Source organism: Protopterus annectens, chromosome 8.part0 (genome assembly GCF_019279795.1).
Source record: "Protopterus annectens isolate FY-2018-M chromosome 8.part0, PAN1.0, whole genome shotgun sequence".
NCBI classification, from domain to species: Eukaryota; Metazoa; Chordata; order Ceratodontiformes; family Protopteridae; genus Protopterus; species Protopterus annectens.
The window spans coordinates 303,962,095-303,986,339 of record NC_056741.1 but is presented as its reverse complement, the minus strand read 5'-3'; the positions used below and the strand labels follow the sequence as shown (position 1 = coordinate 303,986,339).

At 40.0% G+C, this 24,245-nt stretch overlaps 1 protein-coding gene across 1 annotated transcript in view; it reads right to left on the bottom strand.

The window, feature by feature from the left end:
- LOC122808771 (death-associated protein kinase 2-like) overlaps positions 1-24,245 on the bottom strand; it is a 1,232,522-nt gene that overhangs the window by 210,424 nt on the left and 997,853 nt on the right. Inside the window, exons 6-7 of the mRNA XM_044079801.1 lie at positions 19,854-19,902; positions 8,762-8,788 (exon numbers count right to left, since the gene is read on the bottom strand). Coding sequence (XP_043935736.1) covers positions 8,762-8,788; positions 19,854-19,902 — 76 coding nt within the window. The remainder of the gene's footprint in view (positions 1-8,761; positions 8,789-19,853; positions 19,903-24,245) is intronic.

Below are 24,245 nucleotides of genomic sequence, written 5' to 3'. Positions count from 1 at the left end.
TTCATAGGTTAGTACTAAGCTAACTGCCCTTGCGAGCCATTTTAAGCCTAGCCAATTATCCCTTGTGAGACTCAAACCCTGCACCTTGTGTTTGTAGGGCAAATACCTTAACCATTAGGCCACCCTCCCCCCAAGCCTAAGTTATATTGGTAATATCCTAAAAGGATATAGCAGCTGGCCAGCTTCCAAGGCTTCAGTGCCCTAACTGTTACTAAGCTAATTAAAAAGACAAATTTGGGCACCAAGCTCGTCAGAGCTTCCCTGCTGCTGAAGAGTACGCTCCTAGGAGGCTTCCAAGGATCGATGGTTGTTTGTGCTGTTCCTTTGCGGGGCAGATAAGTTCCCTTCAGGAAAAAAAAAAAAACATGTTTAAAAATTGTTTGTTTGATATCAGTTTCCTATTCAGGAATGTTATTCTAAAGCTAGGGGTTTGTGTTTTAATGGACTGTCATGATTCTGTATTGTACTTTTAAATGGGAGATCACTTTTTCCTTTGAGCTTAAAAGCTTTTAAAGAATTCAAAAATAATTTCTTCTGCGGATAAATTGTTTTTATTTTACTCTCTGGTACTGGCAAAGCATTTTAAACTGACCTTTTACTGTTTTTCTGTGACAAAGTGACTTTTAGACGTAAATTTTTTACCAGCTTTTGCTGCTTGCTGTCTCTTGGAAAGAAGCACCAGTTTCAGCTTGACCATGGAATAAATCGTAGGGCCCATGGTCTGTCCTTCTTACAGCTACAAGACAAAATTAAGCAAGCGTCTTTTGCTACCACAGCAGGCTAAGAATTTGGCTCAGCCAGAGGTTGGTGACAATGCAATGGCTATTAGCTGTACCTCAGACCACTCATTTTTTACCATGGATCCCTCTGGTGTAGCACCTACAACCACTATAGACTGTGGGATTAGCCACTTGTGAGGCTGATGGGGTCCTCTCAGTAGGCAAGGGAGAGCCACTCATGTCAGTCCTGGGAGAGGGAAGTGGGAAGGCACCGCTGTTGTGTCAGAATGTTGTGCCCATCCCTGGGGAAGCTGCTGCTGCAGTTGATAACACTGCTGGCCCCATTTTTCCTGTCAAAAAGAAACAGAAAACTAAACCTCCTCAAATTTCCTTGGACAGGAGTAAATTACTGTGTCTGGCTTAGGGTTTAATTCAGGCTACTGATCCTTCTTATAAAATAGTTTCTGGTAAAAGTAAGAGGGAGACCTCTTTTCCTAAAGAGACTGAAGATTCTGAATTCCTGAAGAGACTGAAGACTCTGAATCCAGACAGGAAAATGAAAGGACTGATGCAGGGTTTTTCTCCTCAGATTTCTGATTCATACTTAGACGAGAGCTCAGTTTCTGATTTCTTTGAGACTATTTCCAGAATGGCCCAATGTTTTTAGTGGCAGAACAGTGAGGTTTATTAGTCCCTCAGAAAATATTATGGCCTGTTACAGAATTAATTTCAAGAACATTCACCGATTCCTCCAGCTCTGTCAGCTTTGGAGGATGTGTGTGTGTTACTGCCAGCAATTTTCCTGCTAGTCAGCCAGCTACCCATAAAAAGGCAGATATGATGTATAAAGTTCCTCAGTATTTTAAGCTTTTATACACTTTTTCCAAACCTCACCCAGCAGCTACAGCTTTAGTCAATCCTACTTCTAGTAAACATTTAGTTAATTCCAATCACACTCCTTCTGATAAGGATGGGAATATTATTGATATGTATAGGAAAAGTGTATCCTTTCTCCAACTTTGATTTTCAGAATTTTGAATGATTAGGCTCATATGCTAAGGTTTATCCTGACTAATTGTGAAAGTATAAAGAATGTTTTGGCTGCAGTTTCTTCTTGTGAGCAAGAATATGCTTGAATTTAGTTTCTTCTTTTGCAAAAGTCACTACCCATTTTTACAGTGTGTGTGTATGACTCTGCTGACTGACTCTTCAAGGCTTTGGCCACTGGTACTGTGTTGAGGAGGTTTGCCTGGCTGCATTCTCAGAACATCCCAGATCATGTTAAAAATGATATTTTAAATTCTCCTTTGGATAGAGATTTAGTTTTGGGACCATCTGCTGTAGGGGTGATCAAAAAGTGTGATAAACTCCTAAGTTGATACATGGTATCTAAGATTTTTCAACTCTCTTTCTCAAATTTTCTGAAAGATTCTCTAATCCCTCATCCAGTTTTGGCAAAAAAACAAAATAAACAGTCTCAATAAAATGCAGGTGAACAGGCATTTAAAAAGACATGGCAAGGTTTTCCAAAAAAATTTCAGAAACCTTCCAGAACCACAGACAGACACATTACTCCGAATGACTATTTAAGGGATCTTTTCTCCTCATTCCACCCTGACAGTCCCTTTTCTCTTTCTGAAAGTCTGAATCTCCAAGTTTTTCTTTGCAACACACAGTTTCAGATAAATGGGTTATGAAGACAATTCATTAAGGTTACGGATGGCAGTGAGAGGAAATGTCTACGTTTTAGAGGGTAATCCCTCATCCACTGGACAGGACTCTTATTTCCACCTGTCCTTCATTACATGCTGTCCTAGGAGTGATAGAACCCGTTCCTCCTTCCTAGGTGGGAAAAGGTTTTTATGCAAGGATGTTTTTAGTGAAAAAAAAAAAAGAATGCTTGGAGAGCAGTGCTGGATTTTTCTTTCCTAAACCTGTTTGTGATGATGCCCAAGTTCAAAATGCTGCCACTTCACAAACTCTAACCTCTTCTTTCTCATTTAAGTTTCATAGGAGCTGTAGATTTAAAAGATGCTTATCACCATATCCCTATTCATCCAGACTTTAGGCGTATAACATTCTGTGTGTCTATATCTAATTATCAGTTCAATCTCTTACTCTTTGGACTATTTATACACCAACAGTGTTCATAAAGTGTCTCCAATTATGACTCATTGCAGGATACGGGGTATCCAATGTTTCCATATTTAGATGATGTGCTTATCCCTGAAGAGTCTTTTTCAAAGTGTCAGGAGCACTTGGGTAAGAGATGTTTTACACAAGCTGGGATTCCAAGAGAACATTCAAAAGCCTATTTTGACTCTTCTGCACAGGATTCTGTTCCTGGGGTGTCAGCAAGGCACTTCAGTTCAAACAGCTTTTCTTCCACAAGAAAATAAATATCTTTATTTAGATCTCTTTCTAAGGTTTTCCACCTAGACTTCAGTCATTGTGAGATCAGCATTTTGGGTCTCATGGCATATATGATTCTCATGATACCCCTGGCAAGCCTTCACATGAAAAAAGACACAATGATATCTGAATTCTCTTTGTTCCTAGTATCAACATCCCAGTGCTGGGGTTTGCCAGATGGGAAAAAATTTGGTGGAGAAAACAAATATCCTTAAATTCAGATCTCCCTTTCTTTCTCCTCCCTGTCCAAAGCAGTCAGTCACCAAAAATGCCTCAGACTTTGCTTGGGGAGCAATTTTAGGAGATATAAAAGTGCTGGGTGTATGGAACACCAAGGACAGATGCAAGCACATAAATATAAAAGACATACTTGCCCTTTTCAACTCACTAAAATCTCTGAATGGTCCTCAGGACCTCCAAGTTGTTACAGACTATAACGCAGTCATGTGGGACATCAACAGGTAAGGAGGAACTAGGTCATACCCCTTTTGCAGACTAGCCACATTAGCTTGGGATATAGCTTCACAGAACAATGCCACTCTATAGTCATCCTATTTTTCTGCCAGAGGAAAACGGCGTGGCAGACAAGCTGAGCACTACAAGGGCAGACCCTCACAAATGGAAACTAAATCATGGCTTTTCTGCAAAATTTGATCCATCTGTGGGGAGTTCATCAAGTAGACCTATATGCCTCCTCTCTGAACAATCAGCTGGAAAGATTCTGCTCTAGGGCTCCAGGCAAGAAGACCTGGAAGGCAGGTGCTTTTTCATTTCTTTGTAAAGGAATGTTCCTGTATGCTTTTCCACCCTTTCCACTGATGTCTAGGGTACTTCTGAAGATTCAGAAGAAATACCCCAAGATCATTGTGGTGTCTCCCTTCCAGCCCAGGCAACAGTGGTTCTCCTTTCTTTTGGAAATGACCAAGGGCAATTACCACAAGCTTCATCACAGATTGGATCTACTCACACAAGATCAGACGTATTTGATGTGTCCCAACCCCAATCAATTTCAACTGACTGTCTGGATGTTAGGGTCTTAATTCCCTACAGGCACATGTTTATTGAGGATGTGCACCAATTACTAATGGAGGCAAGAAAGTCTGCTACTAGAAAATCATACATTAGCAAATGGAGAAGGTTTTCTAGTCGGTGCCAACAATATAATCAGTACCTATTTACACCTAGTTTTTCTCTGGTTTTACAATATTTGTGTAAGCTACTATACTATGGCCTTTCTTACTCCTCCATGAAGGTTCATTTATCGACTATTTCAGCATGTCTGTCCAAGGATCTTTCTCTTTCAATGCATCCTCATGTAGTATGCACTTTGTAGTCAATGCTGCAGTACTGATTCTTGCAAGGACCTCAAAATCTACAGGCTGGGAGGTAACAGTCTGGTGGTCCCTGGTCCAGTACGTTCTGTATAATAGCAATGGCAAAACCTGCCCTAGTCCTGCATGCAGTGCCTCAAAGGTAATGTCTGGTAAAGATGTGGACAGAGGACCAAGCAGCAGCTTTCAAATGGCCTGAGTAGGAATACCTTTAAGAAATGCAGTGGTAGCTTCCCTGTTGCTTATGAAGGCTAACACTGCCTTTCTTAACGGTAGTAATAGCCTCCCTGTATCTTAGAGAATGTGCCCTGACAGAAGCTGGTAATAATTTTCCATGATGAGCATAGCAGTAGGTAATATAACTGGCTATCCATTTTGAAAGGGTCTGTCTGGAGACAGGTCTGCCTTGTGTTTCTTCTGCAAAGGCCACTAAAAATTGTTCTTCTCTATATAGGCTTCGTGAAAGATCATGGCTAAAAGTTTTTGTAGGGTTAACATTTTGAACTTTGGAATGTGCAGGAATTCAACTTTGACAAATCTAAGATTGCTCTCCAGGTGCCTTCCTTTCTTGGGACCAGAAGCATTCTTGAATAAAACCATGTGCCTTCTTCTCCTGCAGCAACTGGCTGAATGGATACTTGATGAAGAAATTCTAGGATGATAGGGGAAGAAGCCCCTCTTTGTCTTTTAGGGGCTTTTGGTATCTCTAGATTTTTTCTCTGAACTGAATGAAATAGCCTCTTTCTATGATATTAGGACCCACTGGTCCCCAGTGATGAATTTCCACTGCTTTACGAAAGATAAAAGTCTCCCTGCTAGAAGAAGGGGGATGGGTGGGAGAGGTGTTGTGCATAGTCACAGCTGCTCTCTTAGTGTCCTTAAATCCCCAGGACTAGAAAACTCTTTAGATTGCCACTTTGTACTCTGTCTTGGTATCTTGCCTTGGGGATGCCTCCCTTTTTCTTGCATTGCAGGCAGTTGCTACGATTTAGAGGGACAATTCCTGTGATATCTAGGTGTGGAAGACAAATAAAATTCTTTTACAGTTTTGATTTGTTTTCCTTTCTTGTCCAATTTCTCAAAATCTTCAAGTGGCATCAAAGAGGAACTCCTTATCAAGTGGCATTGACAAGTTCTGCCTTAACTTGGTCTAAGAGAGGCTGAGTCCTTAGTCAGGCATGTCTACGAGTGACAGAACTCATAGCTGCTACCTTATATGATGTGTAAAATGCACATACTGCTCAACCTCTTAGAGCAAGAAATCTGGACAAAGCCATAAATAAAAGTGGGACAAAGGCCCAAAAATGGGAACATTTTTAAAGATTGCTCTTACAAATGTAGAAAGTTGATACAATAACAGGTTTTGCATTAGCATGGATTTTCTGAGGGTATGTAGTCTGAAACTCCAAAGTCTGACATTATTTTCTAACTTCAGTCTGTAATGCTCTGCCAGTAATTTGCCAGAAAACCACAATTTTTATAAAAAAACAGACCAAAATATGAGGCAAAAATCTGGACATTCTCGGAAAATCTTTGCAGTTGAGAGGTATGAATCACAGCCACATTTTTGTGAATGTCTACACTCCTGGAGGGATGATCTAGCTGTCCTCTGTACATCTCTCTGTAGGTTCTTGTTTGCAATGCCCTCTGCCTTAGTAAAGATTTGCTCTTGTAAGGACTCCAAGTACTTTAACATGTGAAATTGGCAGTTAAGACCCATCAGAGCAAAAGCAGCAGAAGGGTAAGTAATTTTACCAAATACATCTTACATCCTGCTCTCTCTGTCATTAAGCAAATGATGTATGGCTGTACCCTTAGGAGCACCCTTGGCAGATTCAGGGGACACTACTAAGGGATCTACCTTTGAGTTCTTCTAAATGTGTTTGTTGGTGTCAAGTACTCTATAAAAATTATTCAGTTTCCTAGAGGCAGAAGGAATAGAGTTGAGGTGCTGACAGATGTCCTCAAAGGCATCATCCACAACTATATGGACAGGTATATGAGACGGTAAGCTTAGAAGTTCTCTGTAATGTGTCTGTGGCCAAGAAAACTCTGTTTTCCCAGTTAAATACCGCCTTCATTTTGTGCAGGGTATCCCCAAAGGATAAGTTCTGAGAGGGGTGGAAAGAAGAGAGTGCATCAGTCTGAATCTGAGTCAGGGAGGAATTCAGCATAGGACAATTCTTCATCATCATCTTCAGATTCTGAACAATCTTAGTCCTCCTGAGGAGATACATCCCTCCTTCTTTTACCAGGAGAAACTCCTGAAACAGATACTTCCTGGACTTCATGAAAATCATAAACTCCTGTGACAGCTTGAGCAGATCCTGTACATCAACCTGGACAGATGCAGCTGATGACTAGGGCAGCATAGGCTGGGGTGAGCTAACTAGTCTCTTTGGCTTGGGAGTCTGAGCTTTAGAAACTAAGCCCTCAGTATGCAATCAGGCAGCTGTGACCTCTGTCTGGTTCCCTTAAGTTTCATCATGCACAAATACCAAGGACATACTATTTTCTTCCTCGGTTACCAACACCCGAGCATCAGAAACCCAACTGGCACTGATGTGGAATTAGTTGTAATAGTTTGGACTCCTGCCATGGTGGCCTCCTGAGGGGTCATACCAGAGGGCTTCAGCCTAGTGGTCATTGGACCAGGGGGCTGCGCAGGTGCCTTACCTCATTCGTCACCCAAAGACCTGGAAGATTCTCCAAATGTCCTTCTCCTTCATTTATTTTTCTGTTTCTTGGGTGAGGAACTGGCAGAGGCTGAGATGTTTGAAGAAGTGAATGGCATTGGCTCTGAAGACTCTATACGGGCTGCAAGGACTTTGATCATACACTTAAGGGTTTTGGAATGACACGTAGCACAGTCCTAACTACTACAAGCATCATGCTGAGGTTCCAAATAAAACAGAAAGGAATGGAAATCTTTAAGCGGGATTTGTTTCCCAAACTTCAAGCAGTTACTGACCTTTATAAACATTAATTAGAAAAAAAAAAGTCTCCAACAGGGTACTTATCTGAAAAGCAAGTTGTAGGAACTATGGAAAAAAAACTACCTGACTCAGAGACTGTGAGCATTAGATAAAATGGAGTCGTGCATCAGACTGCACAACTAGAGAGAACTGAAGATGGTGCTTACAGACACCTCTTTTATACCCTGATGTCTGTCTGTCAGTCCTTGGATGTCTGTTGTCTAGGACGATGTAAAGACTCTGGGAATCAGGCTGGGGAAGGGCTTCTGCATGGCAGAAAGACCCAAGAATCAGTACTGCAACACTGACTATGAAGAGCATCACAACTTCAGTGGCAGTTCTGTGGTATCAGGCACGTTGGACTTGAGCTCTATCCAAATAATTAGTGTTTGTGAGGTACCAACTCCTCACAAAACATCCCCAGCGCAGAATCTGGGGGAATCATATCCTGTGGGCCCTTCACACTCCTTGATTGCAGAGGACTGGTAAATGTTTAAATCCATGCTTGTCATGGCCAAACGGCACTTTCAAGTTTTGGAGGGCCATTTTAAAGATAGACATGTCTGGAAGTGCCAGGCTGTGACCCACGCTCTGAGCTTCACTACATATGCCAGTGCTTCAAATGATGCCTGCAGCTGTACTGCATAGTCTTCAGCTAGTCCCTGCTTGAGTAGATCCCAGTTGCCAACATCTTACTGATCACCAGGTGGGACGAAAGCTTCCCTCACTCTACAGCATCACTGAATGGAACGGCCGATACTCTGGAAATTGTCCCTCAATGTTACACAGACAATGCTAGTATCAGTGTAAACTGGTAATGTGACAGCCATGTAGACACTTAATAAACATAAGCATAAGAATGGAAAAACTTCTACCAGTGATAGTTAGGATCATAATTTGACCGTGCAAGCATATGGCAGGTACTGGGGGAGAGGTGTGCTTACATAGGCAGATTGTTACATCATTGTATACATCAGTAGTGGGAGGGCACAGCTCAGAGTATTTGATTTTGTGGAAAAAATTTGCAGAATGTTGTTTGGTAGAAAGGATGAACCCATCAATAGAACCCATAAAGGAGGTTCCTCTGTGTAATATCTGCAATACCTCACCTTTAAAAATAAAAAAATACAAAAAAGTAGAGTGGGAAAATTATTTGTAATTAAATGACAGTGCAGTAGTCTGCTAGAATGCACTTAGTTACTTTACTCCACATTTAACTCAGAAGGCTGAGACAGAACAAATGCTGTTGCCTAAATTAGGGTGAACTGACACAGAATTAAAAAAAAGCATAAAAATCTGAAAAAATGGAATTTGTGGTACTTACAAGATAAATGTGATGACACCTATGCTCCTAGAAAAAGGAAAATTAAGAAAGACAAAGTTAGGGTATACACAGAGGATGCATAATATAACAATCTAACAAGACATTAAATATCTTGCCATTCTTGATATAACACTATAAAAAGTATATATTATTTTACTCTTGCCTCTCCAGATTCCTTACTTTTTTGTTTACTGCTAACGCTCAGCTAACTAACCAAAAAAAATCTTAAGCAATGACAACTTCTTTCTTCTAATCTCATAGGGCCTGAGATGACTGCCACTTCTCCAAGAAGGAAACTGGATTAGTCTAGGACACAGAGAGGAGGGAGACCTTATTTGTAAAAATCAGTCAAGCTGCTGATGCAGTCTTTCTGACTCAAGAATTCTGTCATCTCCCTGGCACGGATAATTGTACATCATTTTTACTGTATTCCACATGGCAGAGTAGAGTTTATCCAAGTCTTCCTAGGTTTTCATTGTTTAGGCTTTTGTGGTTTACTGGAAATACAGTGATCTGGCACAGCTGAATTCAGCAGACACTGTTTATTGATGAGGTCTGCTTTCCATTTTCTCAGAAATGTATAGCTAACTATTCTACCCAGAAGCCAAGAATCTGAAGAGGCAGGACTGAAAAATAACAGTACAGTCATGTGAGACAGTCACCATAGCAACAGATATTGTGACTTGACCTCACCCTCATTTCTCTAGATGGTGCCTACATTCCTCCACAATGTTTTCTGCACACCCTGTCCTGCCCATGGTACATGATTTCTGCACACCCTGTCCTGCCCATGGAACAATGTTTTGGTTGTTTACAGATGTGTTTTGTTGTGGTTGTTATGACAATGAACAACTAAATGCAGATAAAATACTAAGAATGTAAACTGCTGTCAAAAATTATCAAGCATTTCAGCTGGTATCATAGCATAACAGTTATTGCTTGGATGTCAATTCATTGTTCTGCATTGTTATGAAAGTGGTATCTTCATTCTGTCAGCAAGAGCAGGAAATAATGAGAGAGAGACTGATACAGCTTGCTGCACAGTGGTCTTATTGTTTCTCACTTTCATTCCTCTAAATTGTATTTTACCTACTGGGACATGTCTCTAAAGCTGCCACAAGTTCCCCTTCCTTACAAACTGAAACAGTCTGGTCTCTTACTTGGAAGAATGACAGATAACTCTAAGCGGCAAGTGTTTTCTACTTTACTGGTTGTATTTATGTGAACAGATTCAGATTTTTTTAAAGGATGCATTTTTTCTGGAAGCAAACATCAATAGGAGTAAAACAGTACAAGTCATCGCTTTGCAGCCTGGTCAGAATTATCCTACTTTATGAATGCAATATATCCTTGATGTATAAAAATAATTACAGTTTCACAGATTCATTAGTAGTTAGTAGGCATGCAGTCAAAGAGACCATTAGATAGCCTAACCCAGATTTCCAATTGTCCCTTCACACTGTCAGTTGCTCAAAGTCGCAAAGCAGGCAAATGAAGGCTGAAGGTATAAAAACCTATACCGCAGGATATAGACTACAAACAGCTTATAGATGTAATTCTCGGTGATAACTGCTAGACAAAAAAAAAAAATCCTTCTTAGGTGTTGAACACTGCACCTTCTGGCAATTAACCTACAATCTAACCATTGACCTTGCCTCAAATGTCTAAAACTCTGAGCCAGTCCTCTACTGTAATTCTCCTGTTGGGTAATTAGGGTGTACCCTGAGCAGCCAAGTGCTCCGGATTGTGCGGAATGCTCCGCATCTGCGATCAATTAAGCCCACTGTTTCACTGTTCTGCAATGAGCAGCCATTGCTCCGCTTTGTGACTTTTGACTGGCTTGTATATCACAGTTACAGCCAAACGGCATCCCAACATACAAGCCAGTCAAGTGATTTACATCTTTAAGAAAGCAAGTGAACTTATTTGTGCCTGACAATGCAGTTCTCCCTCCCCTTACGTGGTCAGCACTGCCCTCCCTGTTGCTTACGTTCCATTCAGGAAAACCTGTGCTCTGATGACCAAGGGAACACCCCTTTTTACTGCATACTCAGATGTCTGAGGACTAGTTTTATTGGATGTGAATGAGCATCTTAGACTAATGAGCGTAATCTCAACATGTTTGTTAAGTTTTGCTTCTAAGAAATGGAAGCAGCGTTAAGATCAGCGGACTCGTTGCAGATTTACTGAAGCCACTAAGGTTTGGTTCTTCACAGCTATCCCAAGTCAAAACTATGCTTGCATATTCCCAATCTTAGCATGTTTTTCTTATTTTCACAGGGAGGCTTGAATGGTTTGAAAGATGAACCTATGGCAGAAAGCAGGATGCGCTATCAGGGCAAACACCCGTTGTGGGGAATCATGCAGGTAGATTTAATGTAGTCAGGACACCCCCATCATTCTTTAAAATGAGGTCATATAATCTGCCTATACTCTTACAAACTCAGTGAATTTCTTGTTGTAGACAGAAGGGGGGTGGGATTTGCATTTTAAAGGGACAGAAGTAGTAGCCCCAGTAATTGGGAATCTTAACTCCACTAAAGACACTAACCCATCTGTCTTACCAGTCACAGGGAGTGATGTACAAGAATTAGCCACCTTCACATGTTTTGAATAAATATCTCAAAATAAGAAAACATGCTCTGGCTGAGACTGGGAAACCCTTTGAGCAGGGTGGCCCTTTGCCATAGGGTCTGCCATTGCCTAAAACAATTGAATTTTTTTGAGCTGCTTTTTTAACTGGGGAAAATGTGGAGGGGTTGAAAAAGCAAGTGCTGAACAGAATTTTTTTAATAATTGCATTTGAATACCTTTATGTAACTATTTGCTACTGAGTATATTGCATTTTATAAATGGTTTCTGCTGACTTTGTTTTATTTTACGTGTGTCCTATTGAATTTTAAAAATATACAGTATTCACTCACTTAGTACTTCTGGCAGAAAGCCCACTTCAACCAGGTCCCATGGAAATGGTGCGTTTTTGCGCAGTGCGAAAATAGGGTGTTCCACATTTTGACTGTTTGTCACACATTGCTAGGGTCTGTGTTCCACACTGGCCTCTTAAGAGGTTGAGACCTATGGGTGTACCTGTCAGTATACTTTACAACACTTGTGTACCTACTACTGTGTCAGTTGTACTACTGTCCTTCACTTACGCCCCTAATTTTGCACCATTATCTCTATTGTGTTGGTTTAATTCACTAGCAGATCATATTTCCTCTCCTAATTTCATAACTGATATAAAAAAAGCTTCCTTGAAACAAACATCATCAGTGTACTCCTTATACACTAAACATAATATCGCAGTTTTGTGAAGTGCTATAGCCACCCTGTTATTTATTTATTAGCCAGGAAAGTCCAACTTGGAACAAAGACAATTTTTAGCAGTGGCCTGGGGAGAAACAGTCCAGATGCATGTTTTTCTAATGTGGGAGAAAACCCACACGAATGCAGGTAGGACATGCAGACTCCACACAGAAGGCACCACAGCCAAGAATTGAACCGGAGACCCTCTTCCTGTGAGGCAACAACACTACTGCTGCACCACTACAACACCGGTCTGCATCAATATGCAAAATACACACCAAAACAAGACGAATCACTTAAAATCCAAAAACATCCAAGAAGAAAGGGCAAAAGGAAGGAAAAAGTCAACTTTCAGGATGTATAAAAATCCATTTAATAATCCATACACATTGATGTGTTTTTCAGCACACAGTTTATTAATTTATTAGTTCAAAAACTCATTTGATGTATGTGGTATTTGTTTCATTGATATTTCATGTGTTTGGGCTTTAAGAAAATGCATTTGAAGGTTAATTGATTGTGATAAATTAAATGATGTCACTATATATGGGGGATGTAATGTATTTGAAATTGTTCCACTGAAGGCGAACTGCCGAGGTACCAGAACGTATGGATTATTAAATGGATTTTTATACATCCTGAAAGTTGACTTTTTCCTTCCTTTTGCCCTTTCTTCTTAGATGTTTTTGGATTTGCATCAGTATGCAACCTGAGGCAATGTGGCAACTGCCTCATTGCTACTGATAACCACTTGCTTGCTCAACTTTTTAGCATGTTGCTCATAGGGGCTGGATAAGTATGAATTATTTTTTTTACAGCTGTCGACAGACTGTGCCATGACTTCATTAAATGAACCTTATATCCTGAAGGGCAAGCCTACAGTTAATTTTTTTGTTTGTTTTCATTTCTTTTTACTAATCCAAAGTAAAGTATAATTCTAAAGGAGGAAGGATAGTGACATCAAAAATAAGTATAAGTGAAGGAGGTGGCAAGTATACATGTGGGGCCCTGATTGCAGCTCTCTCACCCACTCTTCCGCTCTTCACACTTTACCCTAGTCTGATCGTTTTATATCTATGTATATATCTATATATCGGTGGTGGTGGTGCTGCGATAGCGTTGTCGCCTCACAGTAAGATGTTGTACTGTATGATTCTCAGCTAAAGCGTCTTCTGTGTGGAGATCTGAGTGAATGGGCGTGCCTTCGTTGAAGGTTGTGCGTCAGAGCTGGCAACTCGGCATGTAAAAATCTACTGCCAATCATTAGCAGACCGGAGTTCTGCTGTGGCGACCCCTAACTGGGAAAAGCCGAAAGACACAACAACAACATCAACATCTATATATTTATATCTATATCTATCTATATAATAATTATATATATATATATATATATATATATATATATATATATATATATATATATATATATATATATATATATATATACACAGATCTCACATCATGGTCCAATGTGAATGCTGCTTAGTTATTCATTGCAATTTGGGTCACCAAGGAACACCACATCCTAGACCAATTACACTAAAGTGGTGACTCCATTGTTACGGCACACAGAATTTTCACTCATGATGCTGGACAAAAGCAAGGTGAGCTTTCTCTCAAGAGCCAAGAATTCTGATGTCGCAAGGGCCCTTAGGGTCATTAAACCAGCGAACTATGAGTACAGCATGGTGGCGGCCCTTGTTGGAGTAATGAACTGGCCAGGTAGAACCTTGAAGAAAATGGAGAGAGACATGGCCGAGCTCTCCATGCATGTCACAAATGCAGGAAAAACCTTAGTACTGAGTTGAATCCTTCCACCATCAAAATTGATGCACAGCTATAAAGAAAAAAAATGTTTGGCTTTAACAACTGGCTAAATCATCATCATCCTTAACCTCCCCCATTCTCCCATTTCTGTATGGAGTCTGGGTATCGCATCAGCACTCATCATCTCTCTGGATTCAGTGCCACTCTCCTACCTTTTTTGACAGTCATGCCTGACTATTGCAGGTTTTCTTTTACACAATACATCCATCTCCTTGCTGGATGCCCTTTCTGTTTTCTTCTTATTGCCTGTGCCAAATCTTCTTCATCAAATTGTCTTCTGCTTTTCTGCACATGTGCCTGAACCACTGTAATCAGTTCTCTTTGACCTCTTCTGCAATTAGAACTCCTTGGGCTTCTGCACTGATGTCTTCATTTCTACTTCTGTCCCACAATGCTCATCCTACCACCCATCACAGGCACTTCATCTCCATCACCTCACCGACTTTCTGTAGCATACAGTAGTATTGCTCACAGCACTGTTTTGTACACTTTACTTTTCAGCTTCTTTGGCATTCTCTGATGACACACAACCCCCCACTCTGTGCTAGTTAGCTGCATCCCCTCTGATACTACCTTTGACCTCTGTATTCAGATTTTCCTTCTCTTTATCCACCCCTCTCAGATACTTGTAGCTGTTAACCTGTTCCATTATTTCCCCTTCTATCTCAGTTCTCATTTTCTAATGATTTCCCATTTGTTACCATTCCAACTGTCTTATCAGTACTCAATTTCATCCCACGTGATTTCAGTTTTACATTCCATTCCCCTATCATTTAATGAAGATCTTGCTCAGTCTGCCTATAATGCCACATCTTCTCCACAGAGCAACATTTGTTGATCTGTCCCCTCCAACCATTTGTTAATGTAGTCCGTACCCAGTATAAACAGTATTGGGCTCATAAATGAACCTTGATGCACTTCACTCTCACTGGGATCCCCTGAAGAAAAAAAAACAAAATCCAGCTCACGTAACTCCATTAAAACTCGTGAAAAGCCATTTTTAATTAACATTTACTAAACATGATTTTTTATGAGTTTTAGTGGAGTTACTTGAGCTGGATTTAGTTTTTTCTTCTGCATTCCTATTTAGTTTTTTCTTATGCATTCCAGTATTTATCCAAGCTCATTTTACCAGCTGTGAGCTACTTGGTGTGGTGATTGGGAATCCGTCTATGAGATCAAACACTGGTCGAACCTGAGACACTGGGTCCTGCACTAATTCTACCAATGTTTCTGGGACTTTGAACCATTTACAGAACTGCTCAAATCAACTTTCTTGGGACCTTGTCATATGCTTTCTCCAAGTCTAGAAATGTCCATTTGGACTCTTTCCTCATTTCTACTTTTGTTTCAATTACCTATCTCACTGCAAACATCAAGTTCATTGTGCTGCATCCTGATCTGAATCAAAACTTCTCATCTCCTATATTGCTTTCTTCTACTCTGCATATCTGTTTATCAGTTACCTTCTCCAGGACTTTCACTGCAGTGTGACAGGTGTTTGCACTCAAAAACTGGTACTAGAATCCTTATTCTCCAGTCATCTGAGAAACGCCTCTCTCTCTCACTCTCTCTCTCTCTCACTCTCTCTCCCTTCACATAGCTATGGATAAACACCTGGTGTTATTCTAGGGCGATCCAGTATGTGCCAGCATGGGATGATATGCTGGACCACTGTTCTTGCCTCACCAGGGTGGCCTGTACCTTTATTCCAAGGCTTCCGCATACTGGAAAAAGCTTTTGCAGCCCCCCCTTGTGCTGTTTTAGGCAAGGTCCAGCTGATGAACTTCCTAACCTAGTTCCCAAAACAAATCAACCACTGGACCATATCAAGGTGGCGCTAATTAATGGTAGAAGTTTAAATAACAAACTGCCAGACCCTGAGATGATCCCACATTTGGAGCATATCAGCATATGTGGTGTTGCAGAAACACAGTTTAAGTTCTGTGTTTTCTGCTTTCCACTCATTTAGACCTGATGAAAACTGTGGTGGCATACCTCAAGACAGATACCCGGAGACCCTCAAGTGGATCTTATAGATACAAACCACATTAAATAAGACCAGCCTTCAGTTCATAGCATGTTACAGAACCCCCCTCCATCTGCAGAAAAATCACACAGCATTCCTACATATTCTGGATGAACTCCCATAAGTCCTTGATGATTTTAACTACCCAGTGATTAACTGGGGGATCTATACCACAAACAGAGAATACGCACAACAGTTCTTAGATTTTATAAACAAAAACTCCCTAGACTATATTGTTAAAGAACCTAATCCAAAGGATCCCACTCACTGTTTATGTCAGACCACAGACCATCAGAAACAAATTCCAGAGAATTCAAGGACTTCTAATATTCAAATCTGCAGTTCTACAATAAAATCTCCAACATTGCTCCAGATCTTATTCATAATGGTACTAACTAATCAGATCCAGTGAATATTGCCAACATACTGACAAATAAATTTAGTGCCTACTTTGCCCTACAGACATCTCTTCCAAACCCACTTACCCTTGATAAAAATCAAGCCACTGATCATCACAAAAGGGCATATACTAAAGGCACTCTCCAAAACATAGAATGCCTCACCCTGGAATTTTCTAATATGTAGCACTAAGTAAGCACTGTTGGACCCACTCCTCAACCTCTTCAGTCTGAGCCTAGCAACTGCCTTTGCCCCCCAACAGTAGCACACAGCTGCCCTAATGTCACTCCACAAGAGTGGCCCCACCACAGCCTCCAGGAATTGCAGACCCATCAGCCTAATAAGTCTTATGTAGAAAGTCATGGAACATATCATAACTTCACTAATTCACTATGATACAAAGCGTCTTACCAGACATGACCCCTGGCTGTTTAGCTTTGTCAAGAGTAGACCCTGTCTAATGAAACTCTTGAACTTCTTTGAGTTACTTAGGCTGCCGACTGTGGACAAGCTGTCCACACAGTGTACCTTGATGTCACCAAGGCATGAGCTCCAAACTGACCTGTACTTGTTTAGGCAGATAGTCAATTAGACTTGAGAGAGGACTTGTGCAGTAACAGTTGGGGGTGCATCCTCTGAGAGCATGAAAGTGACCAGTCGAATTCTGCAAGGATCTGTGCTGGGACTATTCTGTTCGGCATCTATTGCTCAGATCTCTACTTAGCAAATATGGATCTTTGGCTGACAAAGTTCAAGGATTATTGTAAGCTGGGCATCATCATCAAGTCCTCCTCTGACATACATGCATTCCAGCAAGAGCTTAGACTTGTCAATAACTGGAATATTAAAAATAGGGGTCAAGCTCAACATCAAAATGTGCAACATTGTAGGATTTGGTAAGTGCCCCAAGCTCTGACTTACAGCACAGATGACAAACCACTTCAAAAAGAAAAGGTCATGAGAAACATGGGTACTTGGGTGGACAGCTCCCTTACGTTTGGCCATCACATTCCAAAAGTGGTTAGGAAATCCTTTTACCTTTTACAGCTCAAAGCAAAAGGTTCTTCTTCTAGAGCAAATGAAGTCCTTACCTCAACTCCTTGTACACTACATTGATTAGACCAATCATAGAGTGGAACACCCCTTTACTAAGCATTAAAAGCATCTGAAAAGACCCAAGAGGGTTATAACTAAAAAGATTAGGGCCCTAAAATATCTGAACTAGAAAGAAAGACTGGAGGCTTTATCCTTACACTCAGTTTCCCACTGACTCCTTATGGGATATCTATGTCTTGTTTACAGGGAATGAGGTACTGGTAGTCCAAGAACTATTATACCTCAATAAATCTGAATGTCCAGCTAACACATTGGCCAGAGATCTAAATCTAACAAACAAATAAGACAAACAGGAGGAACAGATTTGTCACACAGCACCTACCTCTTCTCTGGAGCAACTTTCCTCTCCAGATTATGCAGTGTAACACATTGTGTGCTTTTAAAAAGTAACTGGACAAATGGATAGCTGTTATTAAATTCATCCCTAGTACAAATGGCCTAGCTCTCCTTGAATTGAGGGGAAATATCTAAGAGTAGGTACTGGTAAGGTGGAAATGACCTCTCATCTCAGATGCCTTGTAACTTCTGTGATCCTAAACAGTGACTTTTCCATGTGTTACAAAACAAGATCAATTCAATGAAATACATGCAATGTTCTACCCTGCTTCTAAGACCCCTGTAGTTGAATGTTCCTATCTGCTTTGCAAACACAGAGCAAAGCTGTGGATGTATTGCTTCCCTTTCTAGACATCATATACTTCATTCAGTATATATTCTCAGCATAGCTGTGCAAAGGCATCCATTTTATACGCAGGGCAGCTCTTATATCACTAGGTTCATTATGGCTTACTAGCATTGTGACAGCAGAGCAGCTACCCCAAAGCAGAGGGCTTTAACTATGTCGCTGATTTAGTCATGAGTAACTGACACGGTGGTACGGCAGTAGCGTTGTTACCTCACAGCAATAGGTTCTCCCATTCGATTCTCGGCTTGGCTTGGGAGTGCCTTCTGTGTGGAGTCTGCATGTCCTCCCCGTGGCTGGGTAGCATTCGAAAGACATGCGTGCGTAAATGGGCATACCTTCATTGAAGGTTGGTCGTCGAGCTGGCTCCTAGGCATTTCGTAAAAATCTACTACCAATCATTAGCGGACCGGAGTTCCGCTGTGGCGACCCCTTACCGGGAAAAAGCCGAAAGACAAACAACAACAACATCTAACAGGCAGGAAGGCACTGGAGCAGCAGTGGCAAGACTGAAAGCCTGTTGTATGAATTATTAATGTTATCTTCATTCCATGTTCACACTGTGAGCTATGGTCAGTCATTCAGTCTTTTCATTTTTCCAATTATTTATGCAATGTATTATTAGGTAATTTCTTCTTTATAAAGTCTTGCCTCCCATTTTTTCTTACACTTACTACACATCACTCCACCTCTAGTTACATCATTTCCTGCATGTAGATCATTATCTAACATGTCACCTCCTTCAGCTGGCTTTATTTCCCCCCACACTATTCCTCTTCCTCAAGAATTATACTTTACTTTGGATTTCTTTTTTTAACAACCATTTAGAGAACAACCCTGTAATAGTTAGGTAATCTATTTATATTTTATATAAGATTCACGTTTCAGCATATACCTTACCACTGGCTGTATATTTTGATGTTTTGAGCCATGTGTGTGATTTCCAAGCTTTACTTAGCTATGTTCAACTTTAATGTAGTTTTCATGCTACTAATACAACAAATGCTTGATTTGTGGAATAAATTCAAAAACACTGTATGCGTTCAGCAATTTAACCACTTAAACTTATTATCTTTAGCCATGCTTATTCAGAGAAAAGTACACTGGATGAATGCTTGGCACTAGATACCCAACCAATGGAATGCCATAACAAAATTCTACATCCATCGTATATAACATTACATATGCAGCCATGCATATATATTATTATAAGTGTGAGCACACACACACACACACACACACACACACACACACACACACACACACACACACACACACACACACACATACACACACACACACACACACACACACACACACACACACACATACACACACAAATACACACACATACACACACACACACACACACACACATACACACACACACACACACACACACACACACACACACACACACACACACACACACACACACACACACACACACACACACACACATACACACACACACACACACACACACACACACACACACACACACACACACACACATACACACACACACACACACAAATACACACACATACACACACACACACAAACACACACACATACACACACACACACACACACACACACATACACACACACACACAAATACACACACATACACACACACACACACACACACACACACACACACACACACACACACACACACACACACACACACACACACACACACACATACACACACACTGTATACTTACCACATATCAGCCGGTGGTCCTAAAGGTTCATAATTTATCACTTCAGGTGCTGAAATAAAACAAAAACATAAAAAGTTTAAGTTGCACTTGTCAGAAAGGAACACTCCTTAACAATATACCTGAATGGAGGGATTCCCTTTCAGATGTTGAAAGCTCAGAATCCCGAATGTTATTTTTGCAAGATGAAAATAATGAAAGTTAAGATCCCATATCTGGGACTTTTTCTCAAGACAAACAAACACTTGCCCATCATGGAGAAATATGCACTTTTCCCCACTGTAGTGCAATCCCGGAGTTGGTATATATAGTTAGGGGGGGGTGTAGGGTGCAGCCCCCCACCTAGGTGGGTTTCAGATGGTTTGGTGTGTTCTATGTAGTTTTGGGAAAGTGTTTACGTGGCTGGAAAAAAGTCTGTGTTTTGGGATTTTCACTTTCATTATTTTCATCTCGCAAAAATAACGTTCAGGATTCTGAGCTCTCGACATTTGAAAGGTAATCTGAATGGAGTACCTGGTCAACATGTGGAACTGCAGGCAGAGTACATATTCAAAACAGCTACATCAGTAACTGTGATACATATCATACCTTGCAGCTATTTATTTATTTATCTGTTAACTGAGCTGGTTCACAGAAACTTGTAAGTCATGACTAAGGTCATTTAGGTAGCAATGACTAATTTCAACACATGTAGTACAAGTCCCAAATCAGGAACAGTTGAGATTAATAAAGCAATCAAGTTTTGCATTGACAAGCACAGTTTGAAAAACAAGGACTATGAAACATTAATGCCTGTAATCCACAACGATTTACTAGAAAATCAAAACATTTGTGAGGGACAGGGGAATATGATGCAAAGTCAGGGACATTATGCAAAATCAGTGATAGTTGAGATCATACCTCTTGAATTAGTTGTTCAATAATTCTGGGCAAAGCCACAAATAATGAGGAAAATAAAGCCCAAAATCCAGGGCAGTTTTTAAATATTATTCTAATTCACTTAACCTAAAGATTTTGTATAGATATATATTTTTCTGAACAGTATGATGTGTAAAATTCTAATGTTTGACTGACTGCAATCCTTAGTAGTTTACCAGAAAAAAAATTATGATGGATAGGGAAAAATATAAGACAAAAATCAGGGACAGTCTGCAAAAAAAGGGACACTTGAAAGGCACAGTTTGTTATAGCTAGGCTTCCGAGTGAATAAGCTAGTAGCCTATCACTGGAAGTAACCATTCATTCATTCATTCATTCATTGAGTGGCTATTATAGCACCTTCAAACAGGTACCATGTATATTTGGAGCTACTCACAAATTCATCTAACTTGGTTTTAGATGCTTTTGGACAGCTAGCAGTTTGCATTTTGTAGCTTAATGTATTTTAGTCACTGACCACCACAGTCAAATCATTTATTTGAGCTGTACGTGGTAGCATCTGCAGCCTTATTCCAATTTCTCTTCAGTTCTGAGGAATATTTACAACTTATGGATGTAATTTCTCCAACAAGTTTGGATTACTAAAGACTTGTATATTCATGTTAGGTCAACACTTTTTCCTGCATAACACAATGAATACTAATGTACTTTTCTGCCTCTTTTTAAATAACAGAGAGCTCACTATATGGTGTGGGCTGGTGTGGTATAGTGGTAAAGCACTGGACTCAAGTTTGAGGCCTGAGGGCCAAAACTGTTACGGTGTTAGGAGTTGGCATAATGGTTAAGGTGTTTAGCTTACAGACATAACATACAGGGTTTGATTCTCACCTTAAAAAGCATGACTCGGCTTAAAAAGGGTTCATGTTTTGATGAATGCAAAAAAACAAAACAAATTTTTACTAATTTTACTAATCGGCTCTATACCTGCTGTCATCAGTCATCTTTAGTGCAATACACAGATGACTCTACAATCACCATAGCCAACTCTCCCTCTAAGTTCTTCACAGCTACTCAGGCATCTTTTAACTTAGTTGAAACATGGCTCTCCAACAACCAGTTCATCCATAACCCTAAAAAAACAAAGCTGTTACTCTTCCTACCTAAAAAGTTCAACAATATTAAACCCTCCTTCTCCATACAGTCCCTTATTAACACTCACATTTAGGTAGAATCCAGCACTAAGCTCTTAGGCGTAACCATCGACAATCAGCTTAAATTTGACTTGCATGTTAATAACTGCATCAAAAAGACTCATTCAAAACTAGGGCTCCTTTACCATAAAAAGACATTCTTTACCTCTGAAGCCAAGATTACTCTCTCTCTCTTACCTACCTTCTACCAAGTCTAATCTACAATTCTCAAATTCTCACAAATCTTAACTCAGCACTCCTGACCAAACTCAAATCTAACTACAACAAGGTAGCTAGATTTGCTGCCCAACAAACCTACAAATCCCATCACTGTCTCTCTCTCTCTAAAACACCTAAACTGGCTTGAATTACCCCACCAGCTTCTTCTCTCTCTGCTCCAGATCATCCATTCTATCTTATATCAGCCTTCCTACTGCCCAGCCCTATCCCCACTCATCTTCCCTTATTCTCCCTCCAGACCTCTCCGAAGCTCTAACCAAGACCTACTACAAATCTACAAACCCAAGTCTAAATTTGGACACAACATGTACAGTTATCACACCACTATTGCCTGGAATAGGCTCCCACTAGAAATCAGGACCCTTACACATCCTAAACAATTTAAGACAGCCACCAAAGAGCACTTTAAAAGTCACTGGTCCTGCCACTGCACTCTCCCTCCTTAAACAGCCGCTACTTCTCATACCTTAATCTACTTTCTGCCCTTAACTCACTCTTCTCACTAGCTCTCTCTAATCTTACTTGACTACTCTTTCTACTGTCTTCTAAAACCTATTAAGCAACTCGCCTCAGAGAAACATTCTACTGTAATTGTCTTGCCTTCATGCAACTACATTATGATAAAACTGGGTTTCTGTAACCACTTACCCCAAAAACTATATTCATCTTAATGACATATTTCTTTTTATACATCTTGAAATAGTTTTGCTATATTCCAAATTATTGATACTGTATAACATTGTATTGCTACCTAATGCCTTGTAATAATCATGTAACATTGCTGTTTAATGCTAATTTATAATGAAAATTGTAAAATATGTTGGAGCTTTTCTCCCCAAGCCTCTGCTGAAAAAGGGCTCTTCAGCTCAGTCAGACAATCCCAGTCAACAAATGTAAAATAAATAATAATAATAATAATAATGAATAAAATAATTTGCCAAAACCTTCATTGAACATTGAAATAATTTTTTGCACCCCACCATGTGGGGGGGGGGGGGGCAGAATTATATATACCAACTCCAGGGTCACACAACAGTGGAGAAAAAGGCAATCTCCACTTTTGTTGAAAGTGTTTTTGGTAAACTGATTTCATTTCCTTTGTGTTCGCTGAAATCACCTTCAATAGAGTGACATAGTCCCACTTAAAAAGTCTGCCTAGGGTCATTAGCTCAGAAATCATCTATGAACCTGTGAACTAAATCATTTCTAAGTGCTTCATTAGGCTAGTCTTGTTTAGGTTGAACAGGGAGTTAGCATAATCTGTCTGGAGATCACTAACAAATTAAAATATGACATGAGCACACTTGCTCGTCTGAATATTATAAACCTTAAGGTACAGAATGTTAATGCTACTGCTTCCCTGCAGATGGTATTGAAGTGTTCACTGACAATCAAAAACTATGCTGAAATCATTGTAAGTCTCTAGAAGGATTACTTCTTCCTCACCTATATTGTGTCTTATTACAAAAGTTCATTTGCAATATCATGCCAGGATCACAATTTTTGTGTTCATCTTTGTATAATAGTATTCTTGGACCATCCAAATATGCCGTATGATGAATTGTGCAATTCTATACTATCGTCTTTAGACTTTATCATCTTTACATAATGTATACCTGTAAGCATTTAAACAGTTTGTCTGTGTGAAATAAATTGGACTACTTTACTCTCTGACTACAACTTATCTGAAATGATCTTGAAATGCATTACTGTGTCCACAGTTATTATTTATTTATTTTTATTGCACTCAGACATCTGATGTGTACATAATCAACAATAGGGTTATAACTGCTGGGTATGCGGCTGTCTTTGGCTGAGAATGATTGACCTTGCTGTCATGATCAAGCTAAATAATCATTTGTTTGGATTTTCAGGACTAGTGTGCATTTGTATGTAGCAAGATGGAATATTTCACTGCTGCCATTTTAATGACAGTTGGACATTTGAGGTATACACAGTCAAGTGCCTGTAATTGATGGGTTTGGATATTGGTGCTTACAAGATCAACAGATCAAGTGGTCCTTTATGGCTGAAATATACTGAAATGGGTACATTTTATTATTGGTTAGTAATTTTTTTTCATCAT